The sequence below is a fragment of the Phyllobates terribilis genome, unplaced genomic scaffold (genome assembly GCF_046119375.1).
Source record: "Phyllobates terribilis strain yellow unplaced genomic scaffold, ASM4611937v1 Scaffold_3__8_contigs__length_932513732, whole genome shotgun sequence".
NCBI lineage: Eukaryota > Metazoa > Chordata > Amphibia > Anura > Dendrobatidae > Phyllobates > Phyllobates terribilis.
The window spans coordinates 249,884,253-249,902,633 of NW_027362763.1; the positions used below are offsets into that span (position 1 = coordinate 249,884,253).

An 18,381-nucleotide genomic window follows, 5' to 3' on the forward strand; every position below is an offset into this window, starting at 1 on the left:
AGCTCAGCTACAGGATCCCACCCTGACTCGGGCGCGGGAAAGGGTGTTAGAGGTAAATGGCGTAGCTCAACAGCCCGGTGCAGATACTGTATATCCACGCATGGTAATCAACGGTGAGTTGCTCTATAGGATAGATAAGATCAGGGATGAGGTTGTGGAACAGTTAGTGGCACCTCAGTCGTACCGTCGAGCGATTCTGGAGATGGCACACTCACATCCACTCGGTGGACACTTAGGGGTAAAAAAAATGCTAGAACATATCTTACAGCGGTTCTTTTGGCCTGGGGTTTATGCGGAGGTCAAAAGGTACTGCGAATCTTGCCCCGAGTGTCAGTTGACCTCACCCACTGCAAGTTTCCGTAGCCCATTGGTACCCCTGCCAGTGATAGAGGTACCTTTCGAACGGATTGCAATGGACTTGCTAGGGCTGATTGTAAAATCCGCCCGGGGCCACCAACATATACTGGTGGTCGTCGACTATGCCACCCGGTACCCTGAGGCTATACCACTACGCCACACCTCAGCAAAACTGATTGCACGGGAGCTGTTTGCAATGTTCTGTCGCCTTGGACTACCTAAGGAGATCCTGACGGATCAAGGGACCCCTTTTATGTCCAAAGTGACAAGGGAACTGTGCAAATTGCTAAAAATTAAACAATTGCGCACCTCGGTGTACAACCCTCAAACCAACGCGCTAGTAGAACGGTTCAATAAAACCCTCAAGTCCATGTTAAAAAAGGTGGTTTCTAAGGACGGGAGGGATTAGGGTAGCAACATGTCCAATCTGATGTTCGCCGTCCGTGAGGTACCCCAGGCTTCCACAGGATTCTCTCCCTTTGAGTTATTGTACGGCAGACACCCTAGGGGTCTGCTGGACGTAGCCAAAGAGACATGGGAACAAGAGCCGACTCCGCATAGGAGTATAATTGAACACGTGGCTAGTATGCAGGACCGGATCGCGGCCGTCATGCCCGTCGTGAAAGAACATCTGTTAGATGCCCAGGCAGCCCAGAGGCGCACATATGATAAAAGAGCCAGAGTCAGGTCTTTTAAAAAGGGCGATCGGGTGTTAGTACTGGTACCCACAGCCGAGAGTAAGTTCATGGCCAAGTGGCAAGGGCCATATGAGATTCGAGAAAAAGTGGGGGAGGTAAATTACCGAGTATATCTGCCCGGAAGGAGGAAACCTGAGCAGCTTTACCATGTAAACCTGCTAAAGCCTTGGAAAGATCAAGAGTGTTTAGTTACAGACGTCACCCCGGTCATATCACCAGAGAGTTCTCTACCTTCAGCCAGGGAAGCATCCGAGGGGGAGGTCAGGATAAATGGTGCCCTCACTAAACAGCAGCGACGGGAGGCTCGCTCGCTGGTGCAGCACAATAATGACGTGTTCTCAGAGCTACCAGGTAGGACTACGGTTATCCAACATGACATTGTCACCGAACCTGGGGTAAGGGTACGAATAAGACCGTACCGGGTACCCGATGCCCGGAGGCAAGCCATCACGGCTGAGGTAAAACAAATGCTTCAGCTAGGCGTCATAGAGGAATCACGGAGTGAGTGGGCTAGCCCCATCGTATTGATTCCGAAACCAGGCGGATCATTACGCTTCTGTAACGATTTCCGGAAATTGAATGAAGTGTCAAAGTTTGACCTTTATCCAATGCCCAGGGTGGACGAGCTGATTGAGAGACTGGGCCAGGCCCAGTACTTTACCACGCTCGATCTCACCAAGGGTTACTGGCAGGTACCTCTCACAGATTCGGCAAAGGAAAAGACCGCCTTTGTAACTCCAGAGGGTCTATACCACTATGTGGTCTTACCTTTTGGGTTACATGGGGCCCCGGCTACATTCCAGAGGTTGATGGCCATAGTGCTCAAGCCCCATCAGGAGTACGCGTCCGCGTATTTAGATGACATTATCATCTTTAGCACGGACTGGCATACGCACCTATCCCAGGTACAAGCGGTTCTGGATTCTCTCAGAGCTGCGGGGTTAACGGCAAATCCAAAAAAATGTGCGATGGGGCTAGAGGAAGCCCGATATTTGGGGTATGTGATAGGCCGAGGAGCTATTAAGCCCCAAATCAATAAAGTTGAGGCCATAAAAAACTGGCCTAAACCGTCAAGTACAAAGCAGGTGAGGGCGTTCCTTGGCATCCTTGGGTATTACCGCCGGTTTATACCTAATTTTGCTGGGCGAACGGCGGCCCTGACTGATCTCTTGAAAGGAAAAATATCGGTAATGGTTCAGTGGAACCCTAAGGCAGAGGAAGCTTTTCAGTCCATGAAGTTGGCCCTGTGTGGACAACTGGTCCTCATCAGCCCCAACTTCAAGGAAACCTTCATTGTACAGACAGATGCCTCGGAGGTAGGCCTAGGAGCAGTGTTGTCACAAATAATGAATGGTGAAGAGCACCCGGTCACCTACTTGAGTAGAAAACTTGTCCCGGCAGAGAAAAACTATAGCGTGGTAGAGAAGGAGTGTTTGGCTATTAAGTGGGCCTTGGAATCGCTACGTTATTATTTACTTGGGCGTCAGTTCCGCTTGGTGACGGACCACTCGCCCTTGGTATGGATGAGGAATGCCAAGGAGAGGAATGCGCGAGTCACCAGGTGGTTCCTGTCACTGCAAAATTTCAGTTTCTCTGTAGAAAATCGCCCTGGGAAGTCGCAGGGAAACGCGGATGCCCTGTCCCGGGCACCCTCTATGGTAGCAAATGTACAACCCCACAAGTTTGAACAGAGGAGGGGGATATGTGAGGCAGTGACCGGGATCGTATATATCCCCCAGAATGTGTACAGAGACCTATTAAATCCATTGGAGTGCATTGCAGTCACACACACAGCTGCGGCGGCAATGCAGGAATGAAGGTGAGCAATGACCTGAGTCAGACTACCTGGCTAAGGCAGATTAAGTAAAACCCGGCAGGGCCTTCATTTCTTGGAGGAGGTCACAGGAGGCAGTGGGGCGGCCTCCTCCCTCCAACCTGGGTTTTCCAGTGGCTCTTGCCACAGGTCCTTTAAAACTCCTTCACTAAGATTTAGTGTTGTTCTATGTTGCAACCTGCTAGGAGCACAGCAGGATAGCTCAGCAGGATTGAGTGTGGCTGAACCACCGCCTAGGAAGGCTCTGCACCTTTCAGGCTCTGGGCGGCCCGGCGTGGCCGTTGTCCCCGGCAACCGTTGTTTATGGACTCTTGTTAACCCGGCTGCGAACCGGAGGACTTTCTGTTTACCCGTAAGTTGCTGAATAAAAGCTGTTTATGTTGGACTTGCTTGGGTCACTGCCTCAGTTACTGCACGGTGTGAACACCGCCGCCTTACAATACGCTCATAGAAGATGATGCACACATTACACATATGACTGAGATGAATGTGACATTCTCTAAAAGGTGCTTATATACTTGTACGCAAATCCCTTTCCTGTGTGCTGCTTCTAGACTCTAATAAATATATTGTACCTACACCCGTATTGCCTGATAGCCTGACCTCCTATACAGTACAGACTAAAAGTTTGGACACACCTTCTCATTTAAAGATTTTTCTGTATTTTCATGACTATGAAAATTGTACATTCACACTGAAGGCATCAAAACTATGAATTAACACATGTGGAATTATATACTTAACAAAAAAGTGTGAAACAACTGAAAATATGTCTTATATTCTAGGTTCTTCAAAGTAGCCCCCTTTTGCTTTGATGACTGCTTTGCACACTCTTGGCATTCTCTTGATGAGCTTCAAGAGGTAGTCACCGGAAATGGTTTTCACTTCACAGGTGTGCCCTGTCAGGTTTAATAAGTGGGATTTCTTGCCTTATAAATGGGGTTGGGACCATCAGTTGTGTTGTGCAGAAGTCTGGTGGATACACAGCTGATAGTCCTACTGAATAGCCTGTTAGAATTTGTATTATGGCAAGAAAAAAGCAGCTAAGTAAAGAAAAACGAGTGGCCATCATTACTTTAAGAAATGAAGGTCAGTCAGTCCGAAAAATTGGGCAAACTTTGAAAGTGTCCCCAAGTGCAGTTGCAAAAACTATCAAACGCTACAAAGAAACTGGCTCACATGAGGACTGCCCCAGGAAAGGAAGGCCAAGAGTCACCTCTGCTTCTGAGGATAAGTTTATCTGAGTCACCATCCTCAGAAATCGCAGGTTAACAGCAGCTGAGATTAGAGACCAGGTCAATGCCACACAGAGTTCTAGCAGCAGACACATCTCTACAGCAACTGTTAAGAGGAGACTTTGTGCAGCAGGCCTTCATGGTAAAATAGCTGCTAGGAAACCACTGCTAAAGACAGGCATCAAGCAGAAGAGACTTGTTTGGGCTGAACAACACAAGGAATGGACATTAGACCAGTGGAAATCTGTGCTTTGTTCTGATGAGTCCAAATTTGAGATCTTTGGTTCCAATAACTGTGTCTTTGTGCGACGCAGAAAAGGTGAACGGATGGACTCTACATGCCTGGTTCCCACAGTGAAGCATGGAGGAGGAGGTGTGATGGTGTGGGGGTGCTTTGCTGGTGACACTGTTGGGGATTTATTGAAAATTGAAGACATACTGAACCAGCATGGCTACCACAGCATCTTGCAGCGGCATGCTATTCCATCCGGTTTGCGTTTAGTTGGACCATCATTTATTTTTCAACAGGACAATGACCCCAAACACACCTCCAGGCTGTGTAAGGGCTATTTGACCAAGTGGGAGAGTGATGGGGTGCTACGCCAGATACCTGGCCTCCACAGTCACCAGACCTGAACCCAATCGAGATGGTTTGGGGTGAGAGTGAAGGCAAAAGGGCCAACAAGTGCTAAGCATCTCTGGGAACTCCTTCAAGATTGTTGGAAGACCATTTCCGGTGACTACCTTTTGAAGCTCATCAAGAGAATGCCAAGAGAGTGCAAAGCAGTCATCAAAGCAAAAGGTGGCTACTTTGAAGAACCTAGAATATAAGACATATTTTCAGTTGTTTCACACTTTTTTGTTAAGTATATAATTCCACATGTGTTAATTCATAGTTTTGATGCCTTCAGTGTGAATGTACAATTTTCAGTCATGAAAATACAGAAAAATCTTTAAATGAGAAGGTGTGTCCACACTTTTGGTCTGTACTGTTTATCAAGCTTATCATGCCACTCTGATGGTATTCTAATCTAGTGAGATGCACCTGTAGCTCAAGCAATGAGACCTGGGTGAGCCCTGGACCCTTACCTCTAACCTTGACCTGTGACTGATGACCTTTATATGTAAATAGAAAAAGGGGTTTATCTATTCTGCTGAAGAGATACTTAAAACAGAAAATCAAGGAGAAGCAAGAGGACAATCAGACTCATGTCACACCATCACACCTCAGTCACACCATCAGCTTGGAAGTATGACTTTACCCAAAGAGACACAGATTTGGATTCTACATGATTCCAGCCTAAGGGTATATAGCCCTGACTGGAAAGATACGGATCTGCTCCATTGACCATTAGAGGGCCCATGGATACGTTTGGGGAAACCAGGTTTGGACGATGAAGTCACCTGGCCCCATGGATATGTTGTTTGTTGTTTCCAGGAGGGACCGTCCAGTCGCCTGGAACCCATGGAGACATTCGGAGAAGCCAGATTGGGAGCTGCCAGTCATCTTGCCCCATGTAACCTCTCAGAGAGGCCAGGGTGGACCCTCGGGTCTCCTGGCCTGGTACCTCGATGGACTAATAGCTTCCTAAGCTTGCCGCTACCTTCTCTCTGTGAGGGCCCGCCAGTAGCCAGGAGCCACAGGTTGAGGTAGTTGGCCCTGGAAGTCCCAAAATCACAGCTTTTCTATCCCAGGTGGGCGGACCGGAAGGGCGAAAATGTGTAATGTTGTAACATCTTTATTATTAGCTGGGACTGTTCTATGTGTTTATTGTCCGCTTTGTGGTTCAATAAAGTATTGCCACACTGTTTCACCCTCACCCTGTGTTGTCTGAGTAGCGTTACGCCTACGGAAGACCCATGTCTTCACAGGGTGGTACACCCCTACATAGCGTCCAATGCAAACTGAAGGTGCTTGTCAAAGCACTGCAGTGAAACACAGTTAAATGAACATTTCAGATTAGCCAAATTATACAGCGTCTTCTGTGTGGAACAGAGGTTCATTTTCTCAATGCAATCCTATAAGACTCACATAGCCACTCATAGGATTTCACTGAGATAGCATCTTCCAGTCCACTCAAAAGATATTTTGAGAGACAGTCTGAATAGCGGTCACATGTGTAGAAGAGGATTGAAACTTTGCTGATATCAAGTGAAGGAAAAGTTAGAAAATAAAAGTAATTTCTTCGCTAGCAGCTTCATGGCTATAACTTCACGCATACCATTCTGAAGATTATCCCTCCCCTCTACCTTCAGCCCCCTTCAATATATAGCCCAATATAAATAGCTTCACTTCCCCCTCTTCCTCCTCCAACATACAGAGCCATGCAAATAGACATCATCACGTCCAACTTACAGTCCCATATAAATAATATAATTTCTGTCCATTCACCTAACTCCGGAAAATAGATAAGAAGCGCACTGTTAAGGGGAAGGTTGCAACAACTTTATTAAAATGGAAAGCAACCGAACCCGGGGTCCGCGATGCAGCCTAGAAGACTGCGGCCGAACACCCACCGGGAAAGAATGTAAAACAACCAACTAAAGTATAAATCCCCCTAGTGTTACTACACATCGGGACGGGAAAGGGTTCGCAATATCTCCGTTAACTGCACGGGAGATGTGCGACAAATAACGTTGCCGTAGCTCTGTTGACTGCACAGAGACTACGCAGCAGGTGCTAGGAAGTGTGTGTGTCTGTACTGTACACTCATGCCGGAGTGTACAGTACAGACCAAACGTTTGGACACACCTTCTCATTTAAAGATTTTTCTGTATTTTCATGACTATGAAAATTGTACATTCACTCTGAAGGCATCAAAACTATGAATTAACACATGTGGAATTATATATTTATCAAAAAAGTGTGAAACAACTGAAAATATGTCTTATATTCTAGGTTCTTCAAATTAGCCAACTTTTGCTTTGATGACTGCTTTGCACACTCTTGGCATTCTCTTGATGAGCTTCAAGAGGTAGTCACCGGAAATGGTCTTCCAACAATCTTAAACGAGTTCCCAGAGATGCTTAGCACTTGTTGGCCCTTTTGCCTTCACTCTGCGGTCCAGCTCACCCCAAACCATCTCCATTGGGTTCAGGTCTGGTGACTGTGGAGGCCAGGTCATCTTGCGTAGCACCCCATCACTCTCTTTCTTGGTCAAATAGCCTTTACACAGCCTGGAGGTGTGTTTGGGGGTCATTGTCCTGTTGAAAAATAAATGATGGTCCAACTAAACGCAAACCGGATGGAATAGCATGCCGTTGCAAGATGCTGTGGTAGCCATGCTGGTTCAGTATGCCTTCAATTTTCAATAAATCCCCAACAGTGTCACCAGCAAAGCACCCCCACACCATCACACCTCCTCCTCCATGCTTCACGGTGGGAACCAGGCATGTAGAGTCCATCCGTTCACCTTTTCTGCGTCGCACAAAGACACGGTGGTTGGAACCAAAGATCTCAAATTTGGACTCATCAGATCAAAGCACAGATTTCCACTGGTCTAATGTCCATTCCTTGTGTTCTTTAGCCCAAACAAGTCTCTTCTGCTTGTTGCTTGTCCTTTGCAGTGGTTTTCTAGCAGCTATTTTACCATGAAGGCCTCCTGCACAAAGTCTCCTCTTAACAGTTGTTGAAGAAATGTGTCTGCTGCTAGAACTCTGTGTGGCATTGACCTGGTCTCTAATCTGAGCTGCTGTTAACCTTCGATTTCTGAGGCTGGTGACTCGGATAAACTTATCCTCAGAAGCAGAGGTGACTCTTGGTCTTCCTTTCCTGGGGTGGTCCTCATGTGAGCCAGTTTCTTTGTAGCGCTTGATGGTTTTTGCAACTGCACTTGGGGACATTTTCAAAGTTTTCCCAATTTTTCGCACTGACTGACCTTCATTTCTCAAAGTAATGATGGCCACTCGTTTTTCTTTACTTAGCTGCTTTTTTCTTGCCATAATGCAAATTCTGACAGTCTATTCAGTAGGACTATCAGCTGTGTATCCACCTGACTTCTGCACAACACAACTGATGGTCCCAACCCCATTTATAAAGCAAGAAATCCCACTTAATAAACCTGACAGGGCTGTGAAGTGAAAACCATTTCCGGTGACTACCTCTTGAAGCTCATCAAAAGAATGCCAAGAGTGTGCAAAGCAGTCATCAAAGCAAAAGGTGGCTACTTTGAAGAACCTAGATATATAATACATATTTTCAGTTGTTTCACACTTTTTTGTTAAGTATATAATTCCACATGTGTTAATTCATAGTTTTGATGCCTTCAGTGTGAATGTACAATTTTCATAGTCATGAAAATACAGAAAAATCTTTAAATGAGAAGGTGTGTCCAAACTTTTGGTCTGTACTGTACGTGCTCCCCAGCCGGTGTGTGACCGGCCTGCGGAGTAACTCTCCAAGTGGCTAACAGGCGGTGCCAGGGATACGGAACCCGCAGTCAGCCCGGGGTGTATATGGCAACCCACTTGCTGGAGCCAGACTGCCATACGGGAACTACCTGCCTAAGCACATCTAAGCCTGTCTAAGCGACCTGTGCTAATCAGCCGAGCGAACTCTGGCATCGGCAGGTCACGGAGAGAGCAGGAAGGGAGCACGTTGAGCCTGCCTAAGCGATATGTGCTAATCAGCCGAGCGAACTCTGGCCTTAGCAGGTCACGGAGAGAGCAGCTAGGGCGCACGTGGAGCCCAAACAGACAAGCGTCCACACAAGAACACAACCTAAGCGGAATGATCAGAGCGCACCGCCATGCTTGTGGTCAGGCTATTTAAAGACTAAGCCCTGCCCACAGTCGCATAATTTGTCTCACTACTGATGACGTCACCCGCGGCCAATCAGGCGGTACCGGGTCACCGGATCAGCTGACACTAAACCACCAATCACAGTCCGCCATGTCACGGACATGCTCAGTGCAGTGCACCCTGGACTTAGGCTGTAGCAGCCCTGTTCCCCTCCGCAACCTATGCTTAACACTACTAGGAACAAAGACCCAAGAGACAGCTTGTACATCTCGTGCACTAGCTAGGCATTTGGACCAACGGTGATGCTGAGCAGCATCTGCCCCAGCTGGACCATAATGGGAGACCACAGAATCCACTGGTGAGTCTGACCCAATTTCAGATCCAGCCAACACCTGACACCTAACATTATCCCCCCTTCTAACATCCCCCTCCACTTGATGCTTATATTCCTCAATGAGCAGAGGAGCATGAATGTTGTCCACCAGTTCCCCAGAGCAATCCTCAGATCCATGACCCCTCCAGTGTACCAGGTAATATATTTTCCCACAAACCATCTTAGACCCCACAATCGCCTGTACCTCGAGATCATCACCCCTGGTGTCTGAAGCAGGTTGGGATTCAGAGAATTTTGTCAGGCGAACGGGCTTAAGGAGCAACACATGAAAAGTGTCGTGAATCTTCAGGTGTCGTGGTAACTGTAAACGGTACACTACAGGGTTTACTTGGGCCAAAATTTTGACAGGGCCAATAAAACATGGGGGCAAACTTTGCAGATTCCCCGCGTCCTCTGATATTGCGAGCCGCAAGCCACACCCTGTCGCCCAGAGACAATACGGGGGCTGGACGGCGATGAGTGTCAGCCGACTCTCTCATCTGATTCTTGGAAGCCAATATAGCATCCTGGGTATGGTCCCAATCTCCCGCGCCTCCAGAGCCCAATCTCTGACCTCAGGTTCCACAGAGGAAACTGGCATAGGAACCGGGACGCGCGGATGCTGGCCATTATTCAGAAGAAACAGAGTCTGACCTGTGGAGTCTGCCACTGCGTTGTTTAGAGCAAACTCTGCCCATGGAAGCAATATCGCCCAATCATTATGGTTGGCAGAAACGAAATGGCGCAAGTATGTCACAAGCGTCTGGTTAGTGCGTTCCACCAGACCATTGGTCTCCGGGTGATAGGACGTAGAAAGATTCAGTTCAATGCTAAGCAAATTACACAACTCTCTCCAGAACCGAGAGGTAAACTGTGGACCCCGATCACAGACAATCCTATCAGGCATTCCATGGAGACGGAAAACGTGACGAATGAACAGTGATGCCAGAACCCGGTGAACCATCTTAGAAAAATGGTCAGAAACCACCCAAATTGTCGTGTTTCCCCGGGACTTAGGTAACTCGACAACGAAATCCATCCCAACCTGCTCCCAAGGTCTATTCGCCACAGGTAACGGATGAAGAAGACCTGCCAACTTCTGACGGGACGTTTTATTTCTCGCACAGGCGACACACGCTTTAACGTATTCCTTAACGTCATGGGGCAACCGAGGCCACCAATACGACCGTTGGAGAAACTCCGTGGTACATTTGTCCCCAAAATGACCTCCGATCTTAGAGGCATGTGCCAAGGAGAGCACCTCATTTTGTAGATTAGGAGGAACGAACGTCCTCCCGGGAGGAACCTGATTTAGGGACACTGGAGCCACCGTTCGCATGCTCTCCGGAGGGACGATAAGCCTGGGCTCGTCCTCGTCCTCAACCGTATCCATAGACCGGGACAAAGCGTCCGCCCGAGGGTTCTTCTCCCCTTTTAGAAAGTGAGTAGAAAAATTGAATCGGGAAAAGAAAAGGGACCACCGGGCCTGCCTCGGGTTAAGACGCTGTGCCGTCTGTAGGTACGAGACATTCTTATGACCGGAATATACCACGAAAGGGTATTTAGCTCCCTCCAAGAGGTACCTCCACTCCGAAAAAGCCATCTTAATAGCAAGTAATTCTTTGTCCCCAATCGTGTAATTCCTCTCTGCTGGAGAGAAGGTCTTGGAGAAGAAAACACATGGTCTTCGCCGACCCTGTTCGTTCTTTTGAGAGAGAACCGCTCCTGCTCCTACAGAGGAAGCGTCGACCTCCAGGAAGAATGGTCTGTCAACATTCGGGCGATGGAGAATGGAAGCTCTAGAAAAATAGGAGTTAATCCCCGGAATGCCTCGGATGTCTCCTTAGACCAATTCTTGGGATTGGCACCCTTCTTGGTTAAAGCGGCCAAAGGAGCCACCAGTGTGGAAAAATGTGGTATAAACTGCCGGTAGTAGTTGACAAACCCCATGAAGCGTTGCACCACCTTAAGGGAAAATATAAGAAGGTCATCAAGATAGACTACCATGGATGATAGCAGCAAATCTCAAAAGATATCGTTGACAAAATCCTGAAAAACAGCGGGGGCATTGCATAACCCGAAGGGCATGATGAGGTACTCATAATGATCATCACGAGTGTTAAAAGCCGTTTTCCACTCGTCACCCTCACGGATTCGCACGAGATTATATGCCCCTCGCAGGTCCAATTTTGTGAAGATGTTAGCCCCTCGCAACCTGTCAAACAGTTCAGAAATAAGGAGCAGAGGGTATTTATTTTTGATGGTGATGGCATTTAGTCCTCTATAATCAATGCAGGGATGTAAATCACCCTCTTTCTTCTGGATGAAGAAAAAACCCGCTCCAGCAGGAGAGACCGATTTTCTGATAAACCCCCAAGCCAGGTTCTCTTTGATATAATCTGACATGGCCTGGGTCTCGGGGACAGACAGAGGATAAACCTTACTGCGATGAGGCTCTGTGCCGGGTGCCAAATCGATAGGACAGTCATACGGTCGGTGGGGAGGTAAAGTCTCTGCAGCCTTTTTGGAAAAGACATCCGCAAAACTCTGATATTGCACAGGAACAGCGGCCAAGTCGATAGAAGGATCGGAGACTACCCTCCGGGTGGCTGTAACCATACACTGAGAAACACAATTCTTACCCCAGGAAGAAATTCTCCCCGTATTCCAGTCAATGTGTGGAGTGTGACAATGTAGCCATGGAAGACCCAATAGCACCTCATCCAATCCACCGGGAATAATAAGAAAGGAGATAACCTCCCGGTGACCCTGAGGAAATAACATGGTGAGGGGAACCGACTGGTGAGTGATTTGCGTGTCCAGCAGTGAACCGTTGACTACCCTAATGTTCATTGGTTTTGGCAGTAACTCCATAGGAATGGCGTGCTTCAGGGCAAACGTTGATGACAAAAACTTGCCATCGGCGCCAGAATCCACTCACGTCTTGACAGTAACCGTGGTTGTTCCGAAGAGCAACGTCACCGCATACAATAATTTGGAGGAAGAAGCCCCAGAATCTAACACACCTCCTCCAATGGCGGTTAGACACACTCGTTTCCCAACCGCTTGGAACCCTTATTAATGGGATACTCCAAGAGATGTGCTGGTTGGAAACGAGGGGACCTAGACTTAGTCCGGGATATATCCATAGCCTCAGACTCCGGGTCGGGAACAACGGGTTTGGAAATAGGTCTAGAGAATGAAGGTGCCAGCCTTAACCGAGGTCTGGAGACCTCCAGCTCTAACTTGCGTTCTGCATGACGCAAATCTATTCGGTTAGCGAGAGTGATTAACTCTTCCAGAGAGGTTGGAATCTCTCTGGTAGCTAGAGCATCTTTAATTTGCCCAGCCAGACCCTTCCAGAACACCGGGATTAGTGACCGCTCAGACCAATCCAATTCAGCCGCTAAGGTTCTGAACTGTATGGCATAGTGGCTGGCGGTGGCCGAACCCTGGACCAACTCAAGAAGCTTAATAGCTGTATCATGCGTGACCTGAGGACCTAGGAAAACACTCTTTAGGGATCTAATAAAGAGACCCGCATTAGCCACTACTGGGTCATTCCGCTCCCACAGATGGGTAGCCCACTCCAAAGCCCTGTGAGAAATTAACGAGATGACAAAACCCACTTTGGCCCTTTCGGAGGGGAACCGTGCCTCCATAATCTCTAACTGAATGGAGCACAGATTAATAAAACCTCTGCAGGATCTGCTGTCGCCAGAAAATTTTTCCAGGAGAGCAAAACGGGGTAATGGGGCAATAGCAGCTGCCGCAGCATTCACCGCAGCCGTGTTAACAAGATTAGCCGCCTGTGAAGCTGCCTGGGTAGCTACTGCAGTGAGATCAGCAACCGGTACAGTTTGTTCCAGAGTCCTAAGTCTGGCCTCAAGTTGTTGTATATAATACTGCAGTTGCTGGTTGTCAGCCATGTTCGGCTAGACCCTGGCACTCTGATACTGTTAGGGGGACGGTTGCAACTTTATTAAAATGGAAAGCAACCAAACCCGGGGTCCGCGATGCAGCCTAGAAGACTGCGGCCGAACACTAACCGGGAAAGAATGTAAAACAACCAACTAAAGTATAAATCCCCCTAGTGTTACTACACACCGGGACGGGAAAGGGTTCACAATATCTCCGTTAACTGCACGGGAGATGTGCAACAAATAACGTAGCCGTAGCTCTGTTGACTGCACAGAGACTACGCAGCAGGCGCTAGGAAGTGTGTGTGACTCATGCCGGAGTGTACGTGCTCCCAGCCGGTGTGTGACCAGCCTGCGGAGTAACTCTCCAAGTGGCTAACAGGCGGTGTCAGGGATACAGAACCCGCAGTCTGCTCGGGGTGTATAGCAACCCCCTTGCCGGAGCCAGACTGCCATACGGGAACTACCTGCCTAAGCACATCTAAGCCTGCCTAAGCAACCTGTGCTAATCAGCCGAGTGAACTTTGGCATCGGCAGGTCACGGAGAGAGCAGCTAGGGAGCACGTGGAGCCCAAACAGACAAGCGTCCACACAAGAACACAACCTAAACGGAATGATCAGAGTGCACTGCCATGCTTGTGGTCGGGCTATTTAAAAACTAAGCCCTGCCCACAGTCGCATAATTTGTCGCACTACTGATGACGTAACCCGCGGCCAATCAGGCAGTACCGGGTCACCGGATCAGCTGACACCAAACCACCAATCACAGTCCGCCATGTCACTGGCATGCTCAGTGCAGTGCACCTTGGACTTAGGCTGTAGCAGCCCTGTTCCCCTCCGCAACCTATGCTTAACACTACTAGGAACGAAGACCCAAGAGACAGCTTGTACATCTCGTGCACTAGCTAGGTGTTGGGACTGGTGGTGATGCTGCTCAGCATCTTCCCTGGCTGGACCAGAATGGGAGACCACAGAGTCCACTGATGATTCTGACCCAATTTCAGATCCAGCTAACACACACTCAGCTTTGTTCACGGTGATGCTGGCCAGACTGGAGAGTTATCAATAGTCAAAATAAGAGGTAATCATAATCAGCCACACTCATGGAGATATCTTTGCCAATAAGTTTATTATAAATACAATTTATAAAAGAAAACGGCACCAACACATCATTTATCAGTTAAAAAGAATACCTGTTGTTTAAGAGTATACCTTCGCAATTATTTAAACGGTGGTGCAAGAAAAAAATTCACAAATTCATATGATCTATAGAAAAAATAGAAAAATCAGCACTCACCATTTAATTAAAAATAGTGTCCTTTATTTCAAGTACTTGGACCTGCAGAAGCGCTTGGCTAGGCGCGAAACGGCTGTTGTCCTGATCCATCTCCCCGCTCCCTCTGCTTTTCTAAAAAGATTGTCCAGTCACATGAAATAAAGGACACTATTTTTAATTAAACGGTGAGTGCTGAGTTTTCTATTTTTTCTATCGATCATATGAAGTTTACTATAACAGTCATTCAGCACAGTGTTTAGGGAATATAATAGTTTATGATGGACCAAAGAGCGATATGCTGGTTTACGTTTCGACCCTACAATGGGTCTTTCTCAAACATTGCTAAGTATAAAGCTGTCCAGGGAATGGAGGGATTGTTTGCTAGTAGTCAAAAAGTTGTAATGTCCAGCAGTGGTAAGGGGGACATCAGGCTCGTTGTCCAGGGGAGTCCTGTGGCGTGCTGTATTCGCTTGCTGTGGTGCTAGCTGTTCACATAACTCCAACATACAGTCCTATGCAAACAAAACTCTCATGCCCCTCACTTCAGCTTCCTACATATTCAAAAAAAGCACTCTCCTCCATTGACAACCCTATCTAACAGAACATCACTTCTCTTGGCCCCTGTATATACAGTATCATCCTGCAGTACATCACTCTGTCCCCCTATTTACAGTACCATCCCACAGTAAACTGCTCCTCTCAAACCCTTTTTATGTTGCCCCTTCCTGCAGTACATCCGTCCTCTTGTCCCTGCATATGTAGCTTCATCCTGCAAAACATCACTCCTCTCAGCCCCACAATTTATAGCCTCCGCCAGGAGTATATCACTCTTCTCAGTCGCTCTATATACAGCCATATCCTGTAGTACCATTAGTACATCACTCCTCTCAGCTACTGTTTGTGCAGCTCTATCCTGCAGAACATCATTCCTTTTAGCCCCTTTATATGCAGCCCCATTTTTCAGAACATCTGTCCTTTCATGTATATATGGCCCCATCCACAGTATATTACTTCTCATCTATAAACAGCCACATCCTTCTGAATATCACTCCTCTCATCTACATAAAGGCCCATCCTGCAATATATCACTCTTCTCATCTATACATAGCTCCATCCTCCAGAACATTACTCCTCTCATCTATATACAGTCCCATCCGGCAAAACAGCACTCTTGTTATCTAATTACAGCCCTATCATGTTGTACATATTTCAACTCGCCTGCATTCAGTTCCATCCTGCAGTACATCACTCCTCTCATCTATATACAGTTCTACCCTGCAATACATCACTCCTCTTATCTAAATATAGCCCCATCCTGAAGAACATCACTCATCTACTCTATACACAGCTCAATTCTGCAGAACATTACTCCTTTACTTCACTTATCTACAGTATATAAAGCACCATCCTGCAGTATACTACTCCTTTCATCTATATAAAGTCCCATTGTGCAGTACATCACTCCTCTCATCTATCTACAGTCCCATCCTGCAGTATATCATTCTTATCATCTATGTGCAGTCCCATACTGCAGAACATCACTGCTCTTTTATATATACAGCCATATACTGAAGTATATTACTCCTTTCATATACATACAGTCATATCCTGTTGTATATCACTTCCCTCATCTATATGCAGCCCCATCCTAGAGAACATCACTCAGCTTAGTTAACTGCATACACAAACTCTGCTTCCTAGTATGAGCTCTTCACTGTAATGTTAGAGGATTCCTGTGATGTCATCTTTCACAAGAGCAGCTCCACTCTAGACATGACTGGTTCGGAGCAGGGAAGGATCACCAATTGTTGCTACTCAGCTGATTACTGCTGCATCCGCCAACACACAGAGTGCCTCCAGCAGTTGGACAAAGCCACTGATTGCTGCTGACAAAGGTTCCCAATCCCTATGTGTCATGCAGCTACAGAAGAACTCTTTTCTTGTGAACCAAACTGTCTCCTCAGCGCCACTTCCCTCCCTGCTAACCATACCCAGAATACATGCCCCGCCTGCCCCCCTCTAGTTATGCCCCTGAGCATTGGAGAGCAGCATGGTGTGCTCTATATTGCCTTCCTCAGAATTGAGTAGGGAAGTATCATTACCCACTGACATCTCCAAAGTGTGGGACCACATATTGGGGTAATACATATTATGCGGGGAGAGAACATATTCTACATTTTTTTTTTTAAATTAAATCTTTATTGAGAATTATATTTTTAATATATGACACATGTTCTCTTTATGTTTTTATCATACAGGTAACCAGCCACAACAAACGGTGAATATATATGGAGAGCCTTCCAGTTTCTAAACTTGGCCATCTTGACATCTTATTTAGTTATATGCTTTTTGTGTTCTCTTTAAAATGTGCAATTTTGAAATTCTACTCTGTAGTATTTTTGATTCTGTTGAGTTTGTGAATATTCTCACCAAAATAAGTTTTTGGCATTAGCTAATGTTTTACTTGGAGACCTGAAAAAACAGTAGTCTGTGTTTTTTATTCATTTTGCTGCTATAAAAATAAGGATATTGTGAATGTGAATGTATGACATGTGAATAAGACCAAATCACTGAACTGATTTTTAACCTAATATGGGCTTCTTTGTTGTATTTAGCGCTAGACTATTCTGGATCTTCCAAAGGAGCCCATAGATGTTTCCTTACCTACCTATACAGCTTTTAGGCAATTTATAATATAATCTTTGTTACTGCATTGTTTGTATTCCCTGCATTCTGCAGTAGTTGTATGATGTATATACAGGTGCATCTCACTAAATTAGAATAACATCAAAAAGTTAATTTATTTCAGTTCTTCAATACAAAAAGTGAAACTCATATATTATATAAAGTCATTACAAACAGAGTGATCTATTTCAAGTGTTTATTTCTGTTAATGTTGATGATTATGGATTACAGCCAATGAAATCACAAAAGTCATTATGTCAGTAAATTAAAATAATTTACAAAAACATCTGCAAAGGCTTCCTAAGCTTTTAAAAAGGTTCCTTAGTCTGTTTCAGTAGGCTCCACAATCATGGGGAACACTGCTGACTTGACAGATGTCCAGAAGGCAGTCATTGACACACTCCACTAGGTCCTAGAGTTCCTATTTTCATTTGGAAATCAAGGTCCCAGAGTCTGGAGGAAGAATGGAGAGGCACACAATTTAAACTGCTTGAGGTCTAGTGTGAAGTTTCCACAATCAGTGATGGTTTGGGGGGCCATGTCATCTGCTGGTGTAGGTCCACTGTGTTTTCATCGAGACTAAAGTCAGCGCAGCCGTCTACCAGGAAATTTTAGAGCACTTCACGCTTCCCTCTGCCGACAAGCTTTTTGGAGATGGAAATGTTATTCTCCAGCAGGACTTGGCACCTGTCCACACTGCCAAAAGTACCAATACCTGGTTTAAAAACAACAGTATCACTGTGCTTGATTGGCTAGCAAACTCGCCTGACCTGTCAATAGTAAGATGAGAAACACCAGACCCAACACTGCAGATGAGCTGAAGGCTGCTATCAAAGCAACATGGGCTTCCATAACACCTCAGCAGTGCCACAGGCTGATCGCCTCCATGCCACACCGCATTGATGCAATAATTGATGCAAAAGAAGGCCTGACCAAGTATTGAGCTCATTTACTGAATATGCATTTCAGTAGGCCAACATTTCAGATTTTAAAAACATTTTTCAAGCTGTTGTTATAAAGTATTCTAATTTACTGAGATAATGACTTTTGTGTTTTCATAGGCTGTAAGCCATAAACATCAACATTAACAGAAATAAACACTTGAAATAGATCACTCTGTTTGTAATGACTCTATATAATATATGAGTTTCACTTTTTGTATCAAAGAACTGAAATAAATTAACTTTTTGATGATATTCTAATTTAGTGAGATGCATCTGTACATGACAATACAGTGCTGAAAAATGTAAAGTCAATGCTTA

At 46.2% G+C, this 18,381-nt stretch overlaps 1 protein-coding gene across 1 annotated transcript in view; it reads left to right on the forward strand.

The window, feature by feature from the left end:
* Positions 1-17,219, forward strand: part of MED12L (mediator complex subunit 12L) — a 981,938-nt gene extending 964,719 nt beyond the window's left edge. Inside the window, exon 45 of the mRNA XM_073674721.1 lies at positions 16,693-17,219. Within this exon, the coding sequence (XP_073530822.1) occupies positions 16,693-16,745 (53 nt within the window). The 3' untranslated portion in view covers positions 16,746-17,219. The remainder of the gene's footprint in view (positions 1-16,692) is intronic.
* The last annotated feature ends 1,162 nt before the right edge of the window (positions 17,220-18,381 follow it).